Source organism: Didymosphaeria variabile, assembly GCF_027946475.1.
Source record: "Didymosphaeria variabile strain IMI 356815 chromosome Unknown scaffold_8, whole genome shotgun sequence".
NCBI classification, from domain to species: Eukaryota; Fungi; Ascomycota; class Dothideomycetes; order Pleosporales; family Didymosphaeriaceae; genus Didymosphaeria; species Didymosphaeria variabile.
In genome coordinates, this window is record NW_026611627.1 from 971,438 (window position 1) to 994,875 (window position 23,438).

General features: G+C 53.2%; 6 protein-coding genes across 6 annotated transcripts; 3 read left to right on the forward strand and 3 right to left on the reverse strand.

Moving 5' to 3' along the window:
* Positions 1 to 4,044: 4,044 nt before the first annotated feature.
* Positions 4,045 to 4,974, reverse strand: N0V89_010537 (uncharacterized protein; the record flags this gene model as incomplete). The annotated part of the gene is made up of 2 exons (XM_056219279.1): positions 4,045 to 4,696; positions 4,745 to 4,974. 2 exons carry the CDS (start codon positions 4,972 to 4,974, stop codon positions 4,045 to 4,047), a joined length of 882 nt encoding a protein of 293 aa, XP_056066406.1.
* Positions 4,975 to 6,857: 1,883 nt separating this feature from the next.
* Positions 6,858 to 7,860, reverse strand: SLD5 (GINS complex subunit; the record flags this gene model as incomplete). The annotated part of the gene is made up of 4 exons (XM_056219280.1): positions 6,858 to 6,957; positions 7,026 to 7,330; positions 7,441 to 7,569; positions 7,693 to 7,860. 4 exons carry the CDS (start codon positions 7,858 to 7,860, stop codon positions 6,858 to 6,860), a joined length of 702 nt encoding a protein of 233 aa, XP_056066407.1.
* A 1,241-nt stretch (positions 7,861 to 9,101) lies between these two features.
* MIH1 (m-phase inducer phosphatase) lies at positions 9,102 to 10,990 on the reverse strand (the record flags this gene model as incomplete). The annotated part of the gene is made up of 5 exons (XM_056219281.1): positions 9,102 to 9,477; positions 9,529 to 10,221; positions 10,272 to 10,557; positions 10,617 to 10,684; positions 10,737 to 10,990. The coding sequence occupies 5 exons, from the start codon at positions 10,988 to 10,990 to the stop codon at positions 9,102 to 9,104; spliced, it is 1,677 nt and encodes a 558-aa protein (XP_056066408.1).
* A 2,742-nt stretch (positions 10,991 to 13,732) lies between these two features.
* Positions 13,733 to 16,926, forward strand: POL5 (DNA-directed DNA polymerase; the record flags this gene model as incomplete). The annotated part of the gene is made up of 5 exons (XM_056219282.1): positions 13,733 to 14,173; positions 14,222 to 14,804; positions 14,851 to 15,007; positions 15,063 to 15,672; positions 15,727 to 16,926. The coding sequence occupies 5 exons, from the start codon at positions 13,733 to 13,735 to the stop codon at positions 16,924 to 16,926; spliced, it is 2,991 nt and encodes a 996-aa protein (XP_056066409.1).
* A 447-nt stretch (positions 16,927 to 17,373) lies between these two features.
* Positions 17,374 to 20,003, forward strand: ubp14 (ubiquitin C-terminal hydrolase Ubp14; the record flags this gene model as incomplete). Its single annotated transcript, XM_056219283.1, has 5 exons — positions 17,374 to 17,401; positions 17,464 to 17,531; positions 17,585 to 19,633; positions 19,702 to 19,808; positions 19,859 to 20,003. The coding sequence occupies 5 exons, from the start codon at positions 17,374 to 17,376 to the stop codon at positions 20,001 to 20,003; spliced, it is 2,397 nt and encodes a 798-aa protein (XP_056066410.1).
* Positions 20,004 to 20,427: 424 nt separating this feature from the next.
* Positions 20,428 to 21,233, forward strand: ISU1 (iron-binding protein; the record flags this gene model as incomplete). The annotated part of the gene is made up of 3 exons (XM_056219284.1): positions 20,428 to 20,590; positions 20,712 to 20,999; positions 21,073 to 21,233. 3 exons carry the CDS (start codon positions 20,428 to 20,430, stop codon positions 21,231 to 21,233), a joined length of 612 nt encoding a protein of 203 aa, XP_056066411.1.
* Positions 21,234 to 23,438: the final 2,205 nt, after the last annotated feature.

Below are 23,438 nucleotides of genomic sequence, written 5' to 3' on the forward strand. Positions count from 1 at the left end.
ATGCACCGATTGAAAAGCATCAACTCTCTTGGCTCATTGCTCCTCAGATCAATCAGCCTGAAGCTAGAGTGCTCAGAGCCTCGAGACTTCGTCTATTCAATGCGTGGTATGGACAACGACCTGAAAGAGGACGAACTTGTGCCGGATTATGAGAAGCCTTTAGTCGAGGTGTATTTGGAGACACTTGTCGTCTGTGGGTTCGGCTTTGATGATGCGGCCAGAATAGCTGCAAGACTAGACATATCTCTCGACGCGGAAATGTGGCAGCGCGTTCTGACCTCCGCTCAGCGGCGCAGAAGGTCTTCTTGAAATACGTCCCGAACAGCTAGCCAAACAAAAGCTGTGGCGAGCACCGCAACAAGCATTGCATGACACAATCGCAGGGGAAGTGGCTACATCAGCAATGACTTTCATGGAGTTTGGACTTGTATGGCTGGAAGCTGCACACCTGTTTAGGCAAAGGTTCAAACTGCGGCGGGTCCTACCTAAAGTACCCTTCGATCTGGCGAACGTGCCTGACAGCCAACTTGTTCGTCACTGAGCTCCTCATGTCCATCGCCACTTCCAAGACACCGGCCTACAATCACGAATCGAAGTTTGCAAAAGGACCATCATCCATGAAGACGGCGTCCAAGATCAGGATATAGAATGACAATGAGATGTTATCAAGGAGTGTATAGACCCGAAAACGATAAGTACACGTACATGCCCAAAACTTTTCCTGCTCTTTAATCCTGCAACACCTCAACCTAATTCAAACAAGACTATTCCTACAGTAACCGAATCTCAACCGCCACCGAGACTTGACACGTCCTTTCCGGGTGCAGATGGTCAGATTTCACTTTCCACTCTGGCTGCTGTACGGGGTCCAGTGTCCCTGGTGCGCCTTTTCACCTAGGAAGCTTTGCATGGCGTAACTTTGATTCGAGTTGTTGGAGGGCTGCTTCTGTTCAACGTTCGTCCTACCAGCGACCCTATCGAGACTTACGTTTCCTTGCCCACCGGAAGTCTGGGGCACCTGTGTTGGCGTTGACTGGGGCTGTCTTTGATTGGTTTGCGGCATGGTGGAAGGCGGGTGATAGACGATGCTGTTCGTTTGCCTGTGACTTTTTGATGGAGCGTTTGGCGATGGTGCGTGTTCGTCTGAGTGCCGTTGGAGATGCTATCTCTTATACCAACCGACGGCCTTCGGCTTCAACCTCGACACAGACTCCCGCCCCATGCCATCGTCTCCTGAAGAACGCCTCGACCACATGACTGCATCTCGAAAGCTAAACTCCAGCTATCTTCATTTGCTACTTGTGTCCGAGACAAGACTATGAGTGCCGATGCCCAGAATGGGACTCTTACGACCCCCAGACGACCCCCGCACAGACTGAAGGACCTCTATCTGGTAGCTTCTTGCTGCGACGGCACCGGTGAACGACGCTCTAAAAACACAACGCACTTCCTAAGTTCGGTTTCCGGCCCTGATATCAGGGGTTTGGCCGCCTCTCCGCCATACACCAGCTGAAAGACATACGGGGCGCAGGGTGCCCTGAAGCATTCGTCACCATTTGCAAGAGATCAGGGGGTATGCCTTATCCGCACGAGTGGGCGGCTACAACAGCCTATCGAGAGCACGTTCGCGGCCCGCGACGGTGAGATTACGGGAAGGATGCCGTCGTATACTTACTCCCCAGATTTGGGAGGCTCAAGAAAACGGTCGTCTAACTAGCCTGGATCGTGATAACGTACGCTATCGTTTCGCATTTTTTTCGCCGACATGTGCGATAACCTGCCGGGAGTACATATGCTGTGTGACACGAGAAAGAAGGCAACCGGATCTAGGCGCTTAATCACACAAGACGTGGTTTTATTCGACCACCCTGCAACACCTGTTGCTATCGTCTGCGATAAGCTTACCTTTCGCCACGATGCCATGTGCTCAGCTGGGCCAGTGCAGCTGGAGTAACGTACAAATTCCCGCTCCTAGAACCTCTGACCCACGTGGACCTGGATGCCTGACCCTGGTCGTCAAGCTAACGGGCTCCCGCATCGTTCGCACGGTACCTGACAGATGCTGAACCTATCACGAACGAATCGCACGAAGCGTTTTTGTATAGCCTGAACATCAACGAGCTATGGGCGTGATTGATGCGTCGCACTACGTTAACGTGATACGAAGATTAGAGTGGTTGCCGACGACTGCAATTCACTCGCCCGTATGCTCACGTCTGCACGCGGTAAGTCGTAGCAACTCCTGGAAGTTTCACGCACAATCCCAGCACTTCGCAGTATCGCATCTCAGAACATTAGGCGAATACACATCGATTTCACAGCCCCACCAGATCGTAACTCAATCTCACTTCCACCTGCATCAAGGCTGAGCCCCAACCTTGCGACACCAATGAGCGACGACAAGTTGCTCTGGCGCTTCCATACCAGCCTAAGCCCCAAAATGCTGTAAACATGAAACAATGCCTCGATGGTCTACATTACCGATCCTGCATGCGACTTCTGGTCCAGATGTGGGCCGCATATCCTACGCAGTATCTCGACCCGGTCGTTGTTGACCACTTTCGTCAGCGGCAAATATTGAGGCTCTGCTGACACGCATGAGGGGTAAAAACCCTTGGATTGCTAGGTTACCCTGTCCCCCTTTCCAGCTCTACTGGGCGCCGCATGCAGCACTCTGGCTGGCCACGGACTGGAAACCTTTAACGGCCGAGGTTGCAGCCGTACCACGTTCCCAATTCGACGATTCCCGTAGGAGTTTTGCTACGTTCCTAGCCTCCGACGTAAGTATATGTCAGCTCCACTGGTATCTGCCGTGTCCTCGTTCTTGATGGACCTGGGTGCCAAATGAGTTCGGTGATTGGATCAACGTTTCAATCAGGACATCAGCAGAATTCCGGCTGTCTGGTTCTCGAAGACCTAGCCCAGACCTGTAAGGGAGGCATACAACTTGGTATGACTACCCTTCGTACTTCGGCTTTGGATTTAGAAGTCGGAGTCGGAGGCGAGAGCAACTACACGTGCGTGCCAAGAACCGGTCAACGTTTCATGGTCTGGACCATGCGGCCTACCTGCACAGCCGTACATACGTAGCCATGTATGTCCCCCTGTCCGGAAAGAGTTGCTGCCGGTTTATCTCCAGCGTCTCCAGCGTCTCCAGCTCAATCGGCAGCTATCGATAACAGGACAGTCACCTTGGTCGCCCCCATTTTCAGTACGTGGCGGCCAAACGCCGTCAGCTATCACCGCCTCCACGCTATATCGCAGAATTTGACTCGCAGAAGTTGACTCGCAGAAATTGATTCGTAGAACCTGACTCAACTCATGCTCAAAACCTCTCGGTACATCTAGATCAATTCCCAGAAATATGTTCTATTGGGCCTCCGCAAGCATGGAACACTGCGTTTCCGCCCGCAGTCTGCCTCGTGCGGGAAAGAAGTGACTGCACGCTCGCGCTCATTTCTCTGACCCAAGCTGAAGACCCAATCTAATATGATTACTAGTTAACCTCACATTGGCCGAAGTCAGTATACCAAAGTAAACCCGAGACCTTTCAATCCATGATATCCCAAGACTGGCAAACCGTCGAAAGCATCATCTGGGTGTCGATGCCTAGGGTTCCAGCCGACCCTTGTTCTCCTGGCTCTAGTACTCCGAAATCCCTCCTGGCTTACTTACTTACTTCGGTTAACAACAATTCTTGACCGTTAACCAAACTTCTTCACGTGGGAACACAGCACGTATCTGCCTGGCCGCCCCAACTTCCACTTCCTCTCGACGTGGATAGATGATTGCGTCCGCTCACCGATCGCCTACATGCCGCGCCCCAATCTCGCAAGATTTTCCTAACACAATCGTTTTCGTGCTTTATTGGTGTCGGACTGAGAATGCTGATTGGAATTGCACATGACGAACGAAGACCACCGAAATCCGCCGGAGTCCGCCGCAGGCCAAGTTGTGATCAATTCATGCGAGGTGTCTGGAAAATCTCAATGCTATAACAAAAACAGTCTATACGTCTACCCCAAGACATATATCCTACCTCCGCTAAGAAGGAATAGAAAGCTTGTCCCCATCAACCTTGACATCAGCCGTGTACACAACCCGCTTGTTGATATCCATCGCATCCGTCAAACCGTGGAAAATCACCTTCGTCGCGCTGCCATCACTCACATAACGCTGAAAACTCGCACCCCCTGGCCCAATAAGCTTGCATCCATACTGAGTCCCACTTTTCAGCAACGGCTCGTTGATCCGCGTGTACGGACCGCGCACGTTCTTCGACGTCGCATACTGCACGTCGTAACTCCCGTCCATAGTAATATGCGTGCTGTACATCAAGAAGTAGACGTCCCCGCGCTTGAACAGGTACGGCGCTTCCATGTTGTTTCCGTCGTTGAAACCCTGGCCGTTCACCTTGAGCAGCTTGACAGCATTGCCGGTCCACTGCACGCCTTCTTTCTCCCCGGAGTTGGCGACCTCGCGGATCTCGAGGTAGTTGGCGGGGATCTCGGTCTTGTATACGACGTATTGTTTGCCGTCTGTGTCTTTGAACCACGCGGGGTCGATGACGCCGTTGGAGGTGCGGTTGCACTGGTAGAAATCGTTTACAGGGTGGTAGACGCCGGCGATGGTGTCGCTGATGGCGCCGCCGATGCAGTGTTGGCTGATCTTTAGTTTATCCTGCGCGGCGAAGTACCTGAGATATGATTAGCGATTGTACAAGGAGGGAAAGGTGAATACGCACATTACGTATTTTCCATCTGTTCTTCGCATCACGTCGGGCGCCCAGAGACCGGAGGAGCCGCTCTCCATCTGGCCGGCCCATGTTGCTTCATTAATCGCTAAGATCGGCTTGGACGTGAGTCTCGTCCAGCCCTTCGTGAAGTCGGATGTTTTCGCGCCTTGAAAATCTTTTCCGTTCCCGGTGCCGAATGAATACCAGGTTCCGTCCTCGTTGGTAAGAGCTAAAGTCATGTCAGTGTTGTTCTGTCTCTCCAGGGCACAGACTCCGGCCAACCTACATGGATCAGGAAACGAGGAACCCAAAAAAGGCCCTGCTATGCCTTTACATTGTACATCGCGTTGTGAAGCGAGCGGCGACGCCAGCGCTGAGGCTACGAAGATGGAAGCAAGCGAAAGCAGCATGATGCGGAACGATGACTGGCGAAAAAAGAGACAGGGAAAATTGAACTAGAAGATAAACAGATTGAAAATGTATGTGGTGAACGATGTGCCTCACGTAGGTCATATATCCCTTACATCTAGACGAACGAGTACCTCGTTCAGAGTGACCTCTCCAATGACCGATCTCTCCCTGTCTCATTCAAGGCTTAAAACAAGTTTATTACCGCTTCAGGCGTTCCCCACAAAAAGCTAGTCCCGAAGCACATAATAAAGTGCATCTTGGTAGCTATTTCGGGTAACGCCTAGGTGTATACGAGGCACCGCGTACAAGCGGCTCACCTGAGACTGGGCGTCATCGGACCATTGTTTGGCAGAAAAGCTCCGGAGGCCGTGGAAATAATCCGGACTTTGTACGCCGTGTCGTTGTGCCAAGATGATCCTGGGGCTGAGTTTCAAAACATGGTCGGTCTACTCTGGGCTTAGCGAAGTCATTCAGGATAAGCCCGGGGCGTCTGCAGCAACACTTAAATCGTACCTCAAGAGCCAGGTAAGCAATATCTTCGAGGGTAAAGGTATATATGGAACGCTGGGAGATGTATCATAGTAAGTGGACATCTTCCGGCCTTAGATTGGCTGTACCATATCCTTCTCTTCTTGTGAGCATCTTTTGATCGAATTTCAGCTTACTGAGCCTCCTTGGCTGCTGGCAGAAAGGGAATTCAGACTACTGGCATGGATCTCGTCTTGAAGAGAGACACTTAGGGCTGGAGCAGAAACATATTTGGTATATTAGTATAAATTTCGACCGCTTATATACAGCCCCGCCTGTGTCAGACCCTTCACATTCAATTCTCAACCCTCTTCTTAAAATCCTTTTAATCCTCCTCTTAGACTCTTCGACATCTTCCTTCAAGGCTTCTCCTAAAAATCTTTATTAATTACCTCTTTTACACCTCTTAACATTCCTCTGAGACTCCTTTCAACCCTCCCCTGAGACTCCTTGCAACCCTCCTCTTACACTCCTCTTAGCCATCCTCTTAGATTCTTTCAACACTCCTCGTAGGCTCCTTTCAAACATCCTCTTACACTCCTTTCAACCGTCCTTTTAAACTCCTTTCCACCCTCCTCTTCAGCTCCTTTCAACCCTCCCCTTCAGCTCCTTTCACTCCTCCCTCACTCTTTAGCCTACTCCATACTCCCTACTTACTTTACGCCACACCTCTTCTCCGCGCCACCTTCCCCTACCTATATACATTTAAACATCACTGATATGACCATCGAACATACTACTAGAGCCACACAGCTCCTTTGATCAACAACGATCATCTTCGAGATATTGCCAACGGCATGGCGTTTAGTAAAATTATGATCTTTGTGTCGCGTGTTCGAATTGCACATGTGTTCTTTCCTCGTGTTTTCGTAAGTTCACATAGGCAGCGTGTCAGAGTGAGTTGAGTAGTGGGATGGAAACATCGCGGTGGTAAGCGCGAGAAATGAATGCTGGACCGTGGTCACTCAGGGGATTGGGAGACTGGGTGTTTTGTAAAAGACATCCTGACCATAGAGTATGATTTGAGGTCGGGATAATAAGAGTTCGAGAGTTCGCTCGTCGAGTCTCGCGAGCCCAACTGTGACAAGACAAGAAGAAACCGAATAAACTCAACCTCTGGCGCACGGTATTATGTTGATTATCTTTTGACGAGCAGCTAGCTGGATCTATGCCACGCCACGCTCTACTTCGTCCTCTCGCCGCTATGCACGGCATTCTGTCCCTCGTCCCTCGCCCACCTGTCGCTTCCCGCCACGCCAGGCGTAATGTCATACATCTTCCACCTTTTTCAAATCAGCTCCAAATCCCCACCCGCAACCCACCCCGAACCGCACTCCACCTCACAACCCACACATCCCCCCGCTTCATCTCAAACCGCTTCTCCGTCCCCTCAACTGCCACCTCCCCGACGTCTCTCAGCACGCGCACAAAAACAGCTGCGTCCTCATCCGGCTTGTCCACCATGCTGATACCCCCCGTCGTGTCGTCCAGCCGCTGCAGACTGCTCGGAAACTGCGACAGGAAGGACGACGCGTAGTGTGTAGAGAGGAGCGTCTGGTGGCTCGTGAGGTACTGGTGTTCGGCGGGGGAGAGCAGCGGGTGCATCTCATCCGCGTCCGTATGCAGCGCGAGGATATGCAGCGGGTGCGCGTCGATCTATTCACATTCACAATCAGCATTCTCATCTCCAAATGTAGTCTCCCTCCTATCGTATCTTCCTGACTGACAGCCTGGAGAAGGGGAGGAGGAGAGGGGCCACAACACACCTTCCTCAACCTACTCCTCAAGAAACTCCGAACCAGAAATTTAAACCTCTCCAACTCCGTCTGTATAACGATGAGCTTGAAATTCGTCTTCGGATCCATGGACCCCGTTTGGTCTTCTACGAGCTCGATCTATTCTCCCGTCAGCTTATACACATCCCCTTCAGCAACACTCCCTAGCTCCAGCAACACTCCTCCGTTCCCAATCCAACTCAACACCTCCCTCGGGAGGAAAGCAAAACCTTCCTAACTCACCTGCCGCCGCACCCTCTCCAACACCCTCTCCATCAAACTCCCCGGCCACGCCAACATCTCAGGCGCGACCCTCTCCGCGACCCACGCCCGCGTCAACGCCTGCAAGTCGCGCGTCTCCTGCGGCGTCGTGTCAACCGCGACCTCGGCGAGCAGATCATCGATGTCCATGCTGCGTGAAAAAGATGGTGGGCGCTTTGCGACGCGTCATCAGGCGAGTGTCGTGTCTCAGATCGAACTTGTCGCCGGACGTGGTTCTCAGACACATCTAAGACATTGCGGGAGGTGTGGGGCAGAAGATGGTAGTGGGGTCGGGCGAACATCGAGGGTTGATCGTGCTGCAAGGTTTAGCGCCACGCCAGTGCACGCCTTCTCATTGGCCGGCACGCAACGGTCCTAAACTGGAACATCACATCACTCGAGTCTCGAGTCAAGCATCACGATGTCAAGCGTCACGGAAAGAAGCAAAAACAGCTTGAATATAGCAATTCCATTTTCGGACTGATGAGCAGACAGACTTTCGACCGTCGTCCCTCCTCCACATTACGACGAGGTACCTAAACCGCTCCCTGATATCTCTCTCTGCGCGGCCCAAGATCCTCCTATGTACGCCGACTGTCCTCTACACGCCTCAACCCCTGGCCCGCAGAGCAAAGTAGCAAGCAGAATAAGTACAATGGAGTCGCTGGAGACTCATGAATGAGAACTTCTTGGGAAGAGCCCGAAGTTAGAGAGAAGATGCCGGAAGAAGACCGAGGAACCAAAGAGCGCAACCGATGCTGGGGATGAAATGGTGCGGTGGTGAAGAGTCCAATCTGTGTGCGGAGGAAAATGGTGGTGTAGGAGAGCGTAAAGAGATGCTGAGTCGATGCAGGTGGTGATGGTGTCGAAGGCGCGTAGGCCTGATTGTAATTGTTTCGTGATGGTGGTGCAGATTGTTCTGACAACATAAGAGCAGTGTTTCAGCTCTTTAGGGGGGCATAGAAAGATCCGTGAGGATGGACATGAATAAAACAAAGGAAATTAAGCTCGCGAGGCAACCGTCTTCTGCTGCTCTCTAAGCGTGCTAGAAAACAAAAATGGGTATCCAGCAGTCTCTCGCGAGAAGGTATGTAAAAGCCCGGTCCGGAGAGCCGAGCGGTATGCAATGCAATCGGGTCAGGACGGGTCGGCAGGGTAGACCCAGGGTATGCTACGCACTATCAAAATAGTGGTTGCCGCCCGTCCAATGTCGAAGTCCGAAGCAGCGAGATCAAAGGTTAATCGCTTGAACGCCGCAAGGATGAAGCTGGAATGTATCCAAACGCCAGGCTGGATGTGGAATGCCGCAAGCAATGAATAACGCCATGAACCAATTCGCCGTCAAGTGATTTTAAAATCGTCAAAGAAATCATGGACCGCCCGTCACAGGCTCAGTACGAGGCCATGCGACGAGAGGCACCTAGTCGTCCAGCGTTGAGCATGTCATCACCGAGCGTCATGATACCGCCGCTTCTTGAACGGCCGACACCGGTGGGTGAGTCTTCCATCTGGCATGATTGCTGACCGAAGGCAAAGGTCTGAGCTCGGTTGAGCTTGGAGCGCTGTCGAACCTTGGCCATACCCCGTTCGCACGAGGCCTGGTGCTCTTCAGCGTCCATCTTGACCCAACTCTGTGGGTAGCAGCGGGCACGATGTGAAGCATAAAATTCGCTATAGCCACCATCCAAGATGTACACTTCAGGGTACGATAGTAGAGGATAGCGGTGAGCGTTGATCTTACGATCTTCTTCACGGAGGAAGCGAGCCCTGATGCGAATTAGCGAACGAACGGTGATAGGGGTGCGGTGGACAACTTACATGCGGGGTGCACGGTGGGCGGAATATTCACAGTGTAGTATGAGAAGAGTGTTAGCTGTGTCCGAAGGAGCATCTGAGCCAAAGAGTCGTTCTGATAGCTTTTCTTTTTCACAATAGTTTATCGCTCCATCAATGTGTCCTCCTTTATACTCGTATTCAAAGCGGCAGTCGATGATGTGCTTGTCCTGATAGAGATGGTCATACTCGCCGTTGATGATGCTGACAAGCGTTGAGTCAGAGATACGAGGCAAGCTGTCCGGTTCGTTGGTCTGCAGGGTGTGAGGAAGCTTCAGGCCGGGCGAGTCTTCCACATCCATTACAGATTGCAGACTGCTCGGGGTGTAACTCTCGTTCTCCTGCTTGGCGTTCATGATGTCCCCCGGGTGCTCAAACATGCTGAGCGACCTGCGAATCTTGGACGGCCGTCGAGCAGGGCCTGCGGAAGGTTTCCTGATATTGGAACCAAAGGGCTTAGGGCGCGAGAGACCCATCGCAGGGTTCGACATTGGCCGGCGCTCTGGAGGAGGGGACATGGTGAAGCACTCGTCCAGTGATAGGGTGGAGGTGTTAACACCAGCGCCGAACAAGAAGGCGGGTACCTCTTCCTTACGTGTCTTGAGCGAGACCGTGTTGGTGGAGTAGTTCTTGGTACGAGCGAGACCGGGGCGTAGGAGGAAGGTGGGCTTTCTACGTCTGAAGTGGATCAATACAAACACAACAACAGATATGAACGTAGAACTTACTCATTGGCTGATGTCGGACGCGGCGCCTCTATCTCGGGGGCAGCAAATGGCAACTGCGACGGGGTGGGTAGCTCGCAGGGTGAGAGCATATCGTCGTCAGTGGACGGTGTTGTCTCTGGGGTGGGAGAAGCCAAGGGCAGGGGATGCTCGTTGGACAGAAAGCTGAAGGGAGCCTTGTGGGGGAGAGGCGAGATGTCCATTGAGTCGGGTACGCAACAGGGCGACGACGAAGGAATCGGCGGAGTCGTGACGCCTTCCCACCGTACGGGCGGGGTCGTAGTTCCTTCTGTTCGGGCTCAGTATCAGCAACCCAATTCTGGCTCAATGCAGGCGGAGGCGGCTTACCCCGATTCTCCAGCTGCTGGAACAGGCTGGAGGTGAATAGAGACCTGCGAGGTGTGGCGAGCTGGGGACTAGAAGACTATCAGCTTTGAGACAGGGTTGCAACGCGAGGGATGCCGCTACCTCTGGTCCATATGCAGGTTAGAGGACATATCAGCGGCGAGACTCGCAGTCGGCGAAGACCCCCTCATGGGCTGCATAGTAAAGTAGTCACCGCCACCAGACTTCTTCATGCTCAAGTCCCGGAAGTTGAAGTTCTTGGGTCCCATGGTATGTGATGCAAACAACGGCTTCGAGGGAGGGAGATCGCGTCTGTAGCCCCATGGGCCAGGTAACGGCGGCGGGTGCATGGCTGCGAGCGGCGAAGACATCTCCATGGCTGCTCTATTTGACTCGGGGCGCGGTTCGAGGTGGGTGGTTCGGGCGTTGCTGGGACAAACGAGGGTGGCTCCGAGTGCTTTGTTCGCGACTTGGAGGCGGAATTTGGCGAATGAGCAGGGCTTGCGGTAAGCATACAATTAAAGACGAGAAAGCTAATTCTAATCTGAAGATGTATGCTTTGTATAGGACTCGCGGTGGAAATGCCGTGTGGCTAGCGTCTCGCAGCTAGTTGCATGGATCGCAGGCGTGGTCGGTAGGGTTCGAGGGAGCACTAGATGGTAGCAACTGCCCGATGAATCCAGAGAACGACCAACGTCCCAGCCAGCAACTGCTTTAAGAGAGAGGGAGAGAGTGCCTTCTTGGGGACAAAGAAGGTTGGAGAGGAAGAGGCTCCGAGGGTGGAGAGGGTATAGTCAGCCAGGAGGACGGCCTGCCCCAGCAACCATGCAGGCCAGCATCTGAGGTTTAGGGCTGGGTCCGTGAGCTTAGGCGCTGCACACACCTCCCCACCCTGCCAATGGCCAACGCCCGGCGCGCTGCAGCGGGAGAGGAACAGGCAAGCTGCGTCGTCTGCCGGCGAATGTGCTTGCTGGCCGTCTGGATCTGCGTGCGCAATTGGCGCTGCAGCTGCACGTAGAGTGTATCCAAAGCGACTCAATCACAGCAGGCGGATTCGCACTCGTCTGCAGCTAGAGAGACCCGCTGCCGTTCAACAGCTGTTCGCAGCGTGCGTATGTACCGTACATTCGCCCGCGCTGGGCCGATTGGCACCTCGTCTGGCATTACGGTCTGACACTCGACGTCGCAGTGGGCGGAGCTGCGCAATGCTCCTGCCGTGAGCCAGCGTGCTCGCCGTGTTGCCAGAGCAAGCAGGCACGGATCACCCGCGAAGTAGGCATGTGCCTGCAGCGCTATGAAACGTCGACCTCGCGGGCTGGCTAAACGCAGCTCCGAGCAGATTCTGGCAGAGCCGTCGTACAAGGTACCGTCTCCCAGGGAGACCGCCAGCGCCCGCCGTACCGCCTGCTGAGCCAGCGCTCCACCACGACCGCGAACGTCGCCGCGGCTCGCACGCGCGGGGCGTCGCAGTTCGCGTGCAAGAACGATCCTCGATCGCGCCCATTTGCCGTTCTTTCAGCTCGCCATCTGTCGTCATATCTCGCTTGGCGGGCTGGAGCAAGGCATCGGCCTCGAGGCCACCTGTGACTGCGCACTGCGGTTGGCCAGGGCGGGCAGACATGCAACAGCGACAATCGCGCCCTCTAGCCCCAATCGGACCGCCACCCAGCTCGGCGCTCTGGTTCCGTGCAGCCCTGCAAACAATGGCGCCGTACGCGGCCCGTGAACATCCATCGTTCCTTGATCTCCCAGCCCGTAGTCCGCAAGGGGACGGCATAACTCCCTAGAGCGAGCTCTAACGCACGCTTGAGCTCGTTGTGGATCGAACGACTGCTTGCGAATTCTCGATCTCAAGATCTCCCACGTCATATCCAATAGGGCCTCGAAGGAGCTTCCCAGTTCGCTACAAAGCCTGCCCGGTTTGCTCGATTCGCTGTCCGATTTCCCTTTGCGAATGCCAACTTTGCGCGTCTGTTGTTTGTTGTTGCGCAATTCGGCGCTGCCGGGGGTCGCGTGAGAAGTGAGCGACGAGGCGGGCTGAAAACGAGTCGAGAACGCGGCGGTTCCTTTCGCAGGATGAGAACCACAAACATCGCTCACGACGTGCACAAACCCTTCATAAAACCCGTCGCTTTGTTCCCGACCCCACAACAACGCCGGCTGCCCCTCACAAGAGGTCCGACCGCCCGCCGGCAGCTGTCCGGCGCCTGTTTGTTGGCCTGTCGCGTGAGGGCTGACCCTCGTGGACCGGTCAACGCGCCTGTAAACAAACCTCCGAAACAGTAAAATGCGCGGTCCCGTGACTCTTTAATTAGCCAAGCCTCAGAGCCGCAAGGGAAGAATCCTACCCCAGACCCGCTTGAGCAAGGCGTTCGGGTTTCAAGACCCTGAACGATGCAGGTGACAGTTTCTAGCCCTGTACAAACACACCACACCATTTGCTGATGCTGGCGTGGCCGGAGCGCCTCAGCTTCAATGATTCAATTGTGCAGACTCGACTCGAGCTCATAAAGCAAGCTCTGATCACATCCGGTCAACGAGGTGGATAACTACTGACTTCGCAACATGGCCGTGCAGCCTCTAAGAGCTCCATCCGTCTCCATCAGTCTCCATCAATATCGACGGCGATTTGCGTTGACGAAGCTGCGCTGGTCTTTCGACGTCACCGTTTCAGCGCCTACGCGGTAAGACGGCTAAGTAATCCTCGACTCCTCAGGGTTTCAGCTAGCCCGGCGCGCGGGGACGCTGTGAGCGCCGTTGAAAGGAATTGACACGCTTAAGAATAGCAGTGCCTAGTCCGCCCGAAGCTCTGGAATTGTGCATCGAGCGTAACATGTGGGGTAGTGTGGATAAAGTGCATTGATGCGCAAACGCAAGAGTCAAGCGGATCTACTCCGCCAGTAAAAACTTTGATGAAGAAAATTTGGGTGATGTAATGTCCGTTGTCGATAAAGAAAAGGAGAGTCCAATTCCAAGTTCGCGAGAGCTTTGGTGTTGAGGTTGGGGACCGCGCCAAGCCCCCTTACATAAGCTCTTATCGATAGTGATTTCTGAACTTTTTCCCATCTCTGCCTCAATCATGCCCTTGCGAAGGGTTCAATTGCAGCTAACCCGACACAATGGGCAGGAAGGCGGCGAAATCTGGGAGCGCGCCGCAAGGCCAAAAGAGACCGCACGAAGATGTCGAAGGAGCGAGCCTGGAGAAACCGGTCAAACGCAAGCGCCAGGCCAATGATCTCAGCATGGTCGAGCTCTACAATGATCTTTCTGCAGAATCAGAAGATATCCGACTGGAAGCAGCAAAGCAGCTGATCCTGAAGTTCTCTCCCGAAAACAGCCCGTCTGCACCAAATGTGTTGAATGCTCTGAATCGACTCATTCAAGGCCTGTGCACCCACCGAAAAGCTGCCCGATTCGGTTTCTGCGTTACTCTCACTGAACTTCTGCGTCTGATCTTTGCGCCATCGGGAGCTTCTATTGAGGGTTTGGATCTTGATGTAGTCGCCCTATTGAAAAAGGTGGAGAAACAGACCAAAACTGAGGGAAATGTATCTGGACTGGTAAGGAAGGCGTATACATGTCGGAATTGAGCTGACACAGGACCTCAGGAGCGAAGAAACCACTTGATCGGAAAGCTGTTTGCATACAAGGCCATATTGCAATCCTCCATTCTGATCGAGCCAAAGCTGGCCACGAATAGCTGGAACGAGCTATTGGATTTGATCTATGGAATGGCTAGAGACACGCCCTGGCTTCGCGAAGAATGTGCGTTGGTTCTAGTCCAGACAATCGAGACTTTACCGAACGAGGCAAAACTTGAGCCATGTGTGCAAGCTCTAAGCGAACGTCTCGTTTCTTTCAAACTGGCAGACACACCAGAGGGCATCGCAATATGGCTTGCATTGCAGGAACAGCATGCATCATCGCTTCCGACCAATGTGTGGCACGACAATGACCCTCTCTCCATGAAGAACCGACCCAAGCTCGCAAAGGTGCTGAAAGGAGACCTCCAGAGCTCCCTGAGTAGCAATGAACCGGACGCAGTCAAATCCGCAGCGACCAATGCTAATCCGCAGTTTGCATGGAACACGCTTCTGTCGAAGGTCCTTCAGCTGGACAGCGAGTCTAAAGCAGCCCGAACAGATGCCAGCAAATCTCAGTTCGGACAGCTGTGGCTCAGCATTGTCGATGGTGAGCTGCTCATCAATTCTACAATGATAATTGCTGACCGTACTAGCGCAACTGTTTGGGTCATCTTCCTCGCACGAACGCAAATCTTGGGGCTTCAAACTGTTCGCGCAGTTGGTTATCCAAATCCCTGATTGGGCGCTCTCAGCCTTGTTCAGTCCCAATTTCATGCGGACCCTACGGAATCAGACCTCGAAAGATGATAGGTTCCTCCACGCAGCAGCCTTGAACGCTTGGAAAGCGATTGCGAGAAGGGCTCAGCAAACTCCCGAATCTTCACTGTCCCCTCGTTGTTGAACTAACGTCTAAGAACGGGACTGCGGATTTCGAACATTCGTCCAAGGCGGAGACACTGGAAAAGATCGCCCTTGCAGCCGACGACCATGGGCTAAGGAAGATTGTCCGCCACTTGCACTCGCAACTCATCCGGCCAGAAACCACGGAACAGAATGTAGCTGATCACCGACGTCAGACTATCGCTGATCTGCTTCTGAACATCGTCAAACACTACACACGCTATGACGAACTGGTAGCAGAGTTCACGGAGAAGGACAACTGGCTGCGTAACACACTGGATCTGCTTGTCGAACACGCTTATTTCACCCCGAGCCAGAGCGCGAAGGCGCGCAAAGTACCGTCACCAGCAATCAGCGATTCAAGCCGAGCTATTTTCCAGGAGCGGCTGTCTTCATGTCTAACGCGGTTGCGTCCTGTGGCTGCCGGAACACAAACGTCTTTTGGCGTTATTGTGGTCGACATGGTTCGGTCTAAGGCAAGCAGTCAGTCTTTCGAGCCGATATTCAAGGCCGACGAGTCTGTCCAAGAAACTTTAGAAAAGGCTTACGAGACCTTTGACATTGTTAAAACTACTGTAAGCATTTCCACGACGAACGTATGCTGGTACTCGATCTGACATTTGTCACAGGGCTCTACAGACGGCAAGGCATCGGTCTTCCAGGGCCTCGCTCTATTGTATGCATTCACGTTCATTCAGATCTTCAACGGTGACACAGATGCCATCATGCTGCTGCACGACTTGGACGCATCTTACAAGGCAATCTCAAGCCCTAAAAAAGGAGCGTCAAGCGAAGGTCAAGATGGGTTCATTGAGATACTGCTCTCTTTCTTGGGCAACACCCGCACCCTGTTCCATAAGATCGCGACCGAGGCCTTCACAGCGTTTGCCTCTGAAATCAGCCTCGAAGGATTGAGGTCGATGACAGACATCCTTGACACGGAGGAGACGCTTGAGGGTCAAAAGCAACTCTTCTCTCAGGCCGATGAGGAAGCGGAGGAGGCGGAGTCGGACGACGACGAGGATATGGAGGATGCGTCGGACGTCGAGATGGTTAGCGGTGATGCCGAGGAAGACGCCGGGAGCGACTCGGATGACTCAGACGATTCAGATGACGACTCTGAAGACGAGGACGAGGACGATGACGACGAACTTACGCAATTTAACAACAAGCTCGCCTTAACTCTGCAAACATCGGGGCTTGCCGCGAACGATGAGGAAGATTCGGACGATTCGGATATGGACGACGATCAGATGATGGCCTTGGACCCTCATCTCTCGAACATCTTCAAGCAACGCAGCCAGATCACAGGAAAGAAACAACGGGACGAAGCCAAACAGAACATGATTCGGTTCAAGTCCCGTGTGCTGGATCTTCTAGCGGTGTTCCTCGACAAGCAGTTCTCCAACCCCCTCAGTCTGGAAGTTTTGCTACCAGTATTGCGTCTCACCCGAGCATCAGCAAACAAGCAATTTTCGGACCGGAGCGCGAAGCTATTGCAGTCAATATTCGCCAAGAGCAACACGCCACTCCCTCAACTCGATGATGCAGAGCCTGCATGGGAGATACTGAGAGCTGTTCACGAAGAAGCTAAACAGGGCGGCGGTTCAATTGCGCACGGTGGCGCATGTAGCGCGGCCAGCTTGCACATCGTTCGGACTCTGGTCAACGCTGACCCGGACAACTATGCAAAGGTTGTGGATGTGTATGCCGAGAGCCAGAAGAACTGGTTCATGGATACCAAGTCAGAGGTCCGGGATAGCATGTTCTCGCAGTTCTTGAACTGGTCTTCCCGGTTTAGGTCGGCGATAAAAGCGGAGGCGGAGTAAGAAAGGGAGCATAGGTTTGACAAGCCTCTTGTGTTCATAGCTCGATACCCAGAGTGCGTCAAGAATAGCCTTGGCCAAATAGAGCCGCTTTTTGACCTTGTCTGTCGCAACAGTCCATGCGTAATTGAATGATCTTGAAAGACAGTAATCGAGGCCTTATTCACCGAACCAGGTCGATAAAAGCTCAACATCTCGATCTAGATAATGCAGATTTCTTTCATGACTTATGAGTACATTTGTATGTGCCTCGGTGCCTCGTTAGTGCTCGCCTGAACTTTGCCCCAGTTGCCCCACCAAAGTTTTGGTAGCCTAGCTCCGTCATCCCGCATTAACAAACAGTGCGGCGTTCCGGTCACCTTCCACACTACACGCTCTATACCTCACTTAACCCCTCCAACTATTGTCTCTTGATACCTCCGTAATACATACAGGCGTGCAGCAGCTCAGATGGCTTGCACGCACGTCAACGCGGCTGGTGAGTGCCCCGCATCAGCTGCTTTCGTTCCAAGAACGCGTTTGAAAGCTAACGAGACGCAGAGCTGCGCGCTCCCGGCCTGAGCCAGTCTGTCTATCGTGAAGACTGCACGCAGTGCTTCGACTCTATTGTACGCTCTTCCTGAAGCTCCCGTGCTGCCCTTAGGGACTGATTAGAACTCAGGAAGACCCCAGCGGTCTTGATGTGTGCCTCTTCTGCTTCAACGGCGGCTGCACGGGCGAGCGAGACCATTCTTCCCTTCACGTCGCGAAGACAAATCACCCTCTCGTCCTAAATATTAAGCGCACGCGCAAACATGTGAAACGCGACGAGCCTCCGCAGAAGATCTCCAAGCTTGCCATCGCCGCCGAGACCGAGGCCGACCGATACGACACGACTACCCACGTGAAGTGCTACGCTTGCGGCATCGATGACGTGGATAAGAGCTCAGGGAAGCTGTCAGAGGTTGTGGATGCAGTGTTGAAGGCCAATACATTTGCGAGGCAAGAGGAGGTCAAGGCATGGGAGCAGGAGCTGACAGCGTGCGAGCATACACTTTGCCTAGAGCAGGATGCGGCGCGCCAGATAGAGTCCCAGGGCTTGGGTCAGTGCTCTTCGTGCGAATTGAAGGAGAACCTGTGGCTCTGCTTGTCCTGTGGTAACCTCGGCTGTGGGCGTCAGCAGTTCGGCGGTATTGGTGGCAACTCCCACGGAGTGGCTCATACGAAATCTTCAGGCCACCCGGTAGCTGTCAAGCTTGGCTCTTTGACTGCTGACGGAACTGCCGACATCTACTGCTACTCATGCGACGAGGAGCGAGTCGACCCAGAGCTACCCAATCATTTGGCACATTGGGGCATCAACATCAAGGACAGAATTAAGACAGAGAAGAGCTTGACCGAGATGCAGGTGGAGCAGAATCTCCTATGGGAATTCTCTATGACCACCGAAGACGGTAAAGAGCTGAAGCCATTGTTTGGGCCCAACTTCACCGGCCTGAAGAACCTCGGAAACAGCTGCTATTTGAACAGTACTCTGCAGGCTTTGTTCGCCATGCCAGAATTTGCGGACCGTTACTATCTACCGGATCGTCCTCCCCCAGATACCCCTCAGCCGGCCGAAGACTTGGAGACTCAGCTACGGAAGGTCGCAGACGGCTTATTGTCAGGTCGCTATTCCAAGCCTGATAGCGATGTCATCGTGTCGGAGAATACTCCAGAAGTTCCTCACCAGAAGGGACTTGCTCCTGCCATGCTGAAGCATCTGATTGGACGTGGCCATGAGGAATTCTCCACTATGCGGCAGCAGGATGCTTTCGAATTACTACTACATCTTCTGAAGCTCGTTTCAAGGTCACAGCATGTGGCACCAGCCCAGGACCCGGTTGATGCTTTCAGGTTCGTCATGGAGCAGCGATTACAGTGTCTCAACTGCAAGAGGGTTAGGTATCGGGATGACGAGCAGGAGAACATCTCAATTCCTGTTCCCATACGAAGGCTACCAAAAGGCGACTCAATGGAAGTGACAGATAGCCAAGGCAAGGATAAACCCAAGGAGGAGTTTGAGCCGGTCACGCTGAAAGAGTGCTTGGACATTTTCACGGCGGATGAGATGGTCGAGCTCACTTGCGACTACTGCGGTAGCAAGGCAGGTTTCTCCAAGAAGAGCATGTTCAAGACTTTCCCTACGGTATTGGCAGTGAACGCACGCCGCTTCGAGATAGTCAATTGGGTGCCTACCAAGCAAGATGTACCGGTCATTGTCAACGATGCGCCATTCTCGTTCGGCCCGTATAAGTCAAAGGGCCTTCAGCCGAACGAGGAGCTACTTCCTGAAGATGCCGACACAGGCAGTGCTTCCAACAAATGGATTCCGAACGAAGGGGCACTGTCCATGCTTGAGGCCATGGGCTTCCCTCGAGTTAGGTGCGAAAAGGCTTTGCATGCAACTGGGAACGCAGACCCGGAAGCTGCATCCAATTGGCTGTTTGCGCACATGGAGGATCCTGACATCGACACTCCGGTAGACTTCAACGCAGGCAGTGGCTCCGGCGGCGGTGCCTCAACCGCTGTGGACCCGGAGAAGATTGAGAATCTCGGTGCGATGGGCTTCAGCGCCCCCCAGGCACGGCAGGCACTCAAAGAGACTGGAGGCGATATGGAGCGAGCTGTAGATTGGCTATTCAGCCATCCAGATGCTCAAGGGGACTTCGACGAGGGTGGCAGCTCGGAGGTATGTGCTTGGTCCGAGAAGACCGAATACGCCGAAGTCGGCTGCAGGCAACTAACGGGAATTTACAGGAACCAGCCGCCGCGAAGGAGAAGACATTGGCGGGAAGCGAGAAGTTGCCGGCCAATTTCCAGCTGCAGTCGATTGTCTGTCACAAGGGCAGCTCCATTCACGCCGGGTGAGACCTCCTATCTAAGAAATTTATGGCGTCCACTAATCATGCCACAGGCACTACGTCGCTTTCGTGCGCAAGGAAATTCCCGACGAGCAGTCTGCTGCTTGGGTGCTCTTCAACGACGAGAAGGTGGCCAAGGCAGCAGATGTGGAGGAGATGAAGAAGTTTGCCTATGTGTATTTCTTTAGGCGTTTGTAAGCGGTGGGTCTGGGTCTATCGGGGAGCATTAGCATTGCGGGTGGCGCTAGAGAGACGGCGGGAATGTCTCGTATTCTTCCCACGACATGTTCAATTCGGAGCGGGCGTAAACAGCATCACGAGAAGCATAACGATATCTAGATACGACGGTCGGGAGGGCGACCGATAAATGGATAGGATGATCAGATAAGATAAGTTGCGGACATGTTGGTGAACGATCGGAGATAAGACGCCTCGAGCGAGTGCACGGGCCCACAACCCCACGCCGAACGCTCGGCCCATGACGGCGTTTTCTTCGCATCGCCGTCACTGACCTCGCCTTCGCATCTTTCGTACGTCAACCCTCCCATACCACCACCACGAGATTGACCGCCATCACCACACACCTCCAAAACACCTCGATATCCCTCACACAACATCAGCAATGTTCAGAAGAGTCGCAGCAGTCGTGCCGCAGGTCGGCCGGGTCGTCGCAAGCAATGCCCGCCCGATGATCGCTTCTCCGGTCCGCTCAGCATCTGCACCCGCCACAGTAGCCGTCAACTCGAGGCGGCAGTACCACGAGAAAGATAAGTCACCCTTTACGCGTGCTCTTTTTCCCATGGTGTTCTATCGCATGAATGTGCACTTCGGATGCGTAGCCGAACATCTCGGAGGTTCCGCGGAAAATCGTCATAGAGCGCCCAGCTAACCTCCTCTTACTGCTAGATCACTACAACAAGCCGCGAAATGTCGGTTCCATGTCCAAGACCGACACAGACGTTGGCACCGGGCTCGTCGGCGCACCCGCTTGCGGCGACGTGATGAAGCTGCAGATCCGCGTCGACCCCGACAACAACACCATCAGTGACGTCAAGTTCAAGACCTTCGGCTGCGGAAGCGCGATCGCGAGCTCGAGCTACCTGACCGAGCTGGTGCGCGGGATGACGCTCGAGGACGCTGCCAAGATCCGGAATACTGAGATTGCGAAGGAGCTGTGCTTGCCGCCTGTGAAGCGTGAGTATTGTCCTATTTCCCGAAAGTGTGTGAGGAAGGGTTGCTGATTGATTGATTGATTGATTGAATGTAGTGCACTGCTCCATGCTCGCCGAAGACGCCATCAAGTCCGCCATCTCAAACTACTACACCAAGAACCCTGCTGCACGGAAAACCGATCTCGGCGGCACCGGCGCCGCGATGCCGAAGATCGAGGTAGAGACCATCACAGAGCCCAAGGCGGCGACCGCGTAATTAAACTCAATGAGATACGAAATTGAGAACGGGGTAAAATATAAAAACGAAAAGGAGTAGAGGAGTAGAGGGGATGCAGATGAAGCAATGACGGCGATGCGATGAGATGTGTATACTAGTGCCTTCTTCGAGGTTTGCCTACGACAGGCATCAGGACCTTCGCTTTTTCATTTCCGAACTTGACACTGGATGCGGGGCCGGAGGCGTTGAGGTGCCTTGCAGCTTTCTGCTGAGTGCGTGCGTGCGTCTTCAGAATGCGTGAGTGGGCACGCTGCACCGTCGTACCTACCTATCAAATCAAATCTTTATAGCGAAATAAAGCACATGAAAGTCCAAATATCTCTTTCATTCTATACTGTGCGTGGTACTCGACGTGATGCACACCATGCAACAGGTGCTCAATTCAATTGACGAACCATCGAACTTATTTTTATGAAAAGATGGAAATCCCAAGTTCGAAGAGTAAAGGAGAGGAAGAGTGAGCCTGCTATCTATATGCCGACTGCCCTTGCGCATGCCGCCTCGTTCCCGGAAGTGCGTGGGTGCGGTGCGTCGTGCGTGAGCTGAGGAACACGCCACTTTTGGAACATCGTATCTGAGTAGGGCCGGCCCGCGAGCGTGTAGAGCAGGGGGAGGATCTGATAATTTAAGACGCTGGCTTCACATATGTGTGTAGCGATATCGCATGCGCGAGAAGGAAAGATGTTTGAGAGAGTAGAAATGTATGATTGAAGTGAATTAATTGGATTGGTTTGAATGGGCGGGTGTGTGCTGGGTGGTAGGTATGCTGGGGCGTGCCGAGCTTGAAGTTTTTATCTGGTGGTAGGATGGGAGGGATCGGAGAGGAGAGTGCGCGAGGTGTGTTGGGTAAGGGAGGTTGCGCATAGGTGGTGATAGGGGCGGGGGGGAGTTCTCGCAAGTACAAGAGCGGATGCTGGGGTGTGTGGCACTACTTGTAAGCGTCACGGAGAGTTTTCGATGCTACTTACTGGGATCAAGAGTTCTAGACATTTTAAAATGAAGTTGGTGGGTAATAGCTAGGAATTAAAGTCACAAGTACCTAGGTAGTGTTGTAGAATACGCGTGTGTTGGCCGAGTTGCATGTCAGATACAGACGCGAATTACACCTTTTTCAGGTCCATGTTGAAAGCTCAAGTGTTTATAGAAAGAGCAATTCAGCCCTACAGAGTACGTCGCGTTACATCACGACACGAAGATGCAGCGTCCATAGACCAGTGGGTGCGGCTATTCTCAAATGTTGCGGACTCGCTCGAGGCTTTGGATTATTCTTCGTGCGCGTCTGCACGCCCCGGTTATATCAACGCTTATAGTCGAACAAATCGAATGCATACTTATGATCTTGTTGATTATGATTTGAGTACTGTTCTAGATCGAGCAGTTGAGATGATCCCTTTTTTAGAAGCCGCACCTTAATACGCAGCATCACTACTGAGTATAAATGAGACTGACCTAGAAGGACTCCGACTTATTATCTACACTAAGACAACGAGTACTTCGGCGTTATGCATTTGAGTTGTTAGAGAGGACAGAACCTATTAAGGCACATAAATTGCGCGCTTGGTATTTGAGAGACTACACCCACATGAGGGCTTCTTGGTGAATACACTTCGAGTTTTGAGTGAGGGGACCGAAGATCTCTCTTTGGAAGAGGAAGGGAAGGTCAGGATGAGGACAAATGCCTTTCGAGGCCATGGGATCTATTGATAAGCCTCAAAGCTTTTCTTTTCCCGCGCCAGGGCGCACCCATAATCCTTCTGCTGTAGCGTAAACGCTGCCTCCCTCGCCTTCGACGATGCCGTACGCCCAAACCTTTCTTCCTCCGTCCTCAATCTTCGTGACCCAGGATCTTACCATCACCGTCCCCGGAGCCTCTACGGGCTTCTTGTAAGTGATGTTCAGTTGTGCGGTAAACATAGCGAACGTTTCACGAGAGTCATGCAGGAGTAGACCTACACAGCCTCCCATGCTGCTGTCAAGGACACATCCAATGACACCACCATGAAGAAGTCCCGGGTGAGCATTCAGATCGCCGCCAAAGGTGTAGAAGCGTCTCATTTCCGCTCGCTGCAACCCAGTATGAGGTGGAGCTGTATCAGAGTGAGGAGAGGATGGACGCCAGAAAGAAAGCAGTTCTTTGATGGTGGCGTCGGTGTTCCAGGTTTTGCCGGTGAGCGTGTGGCCAAC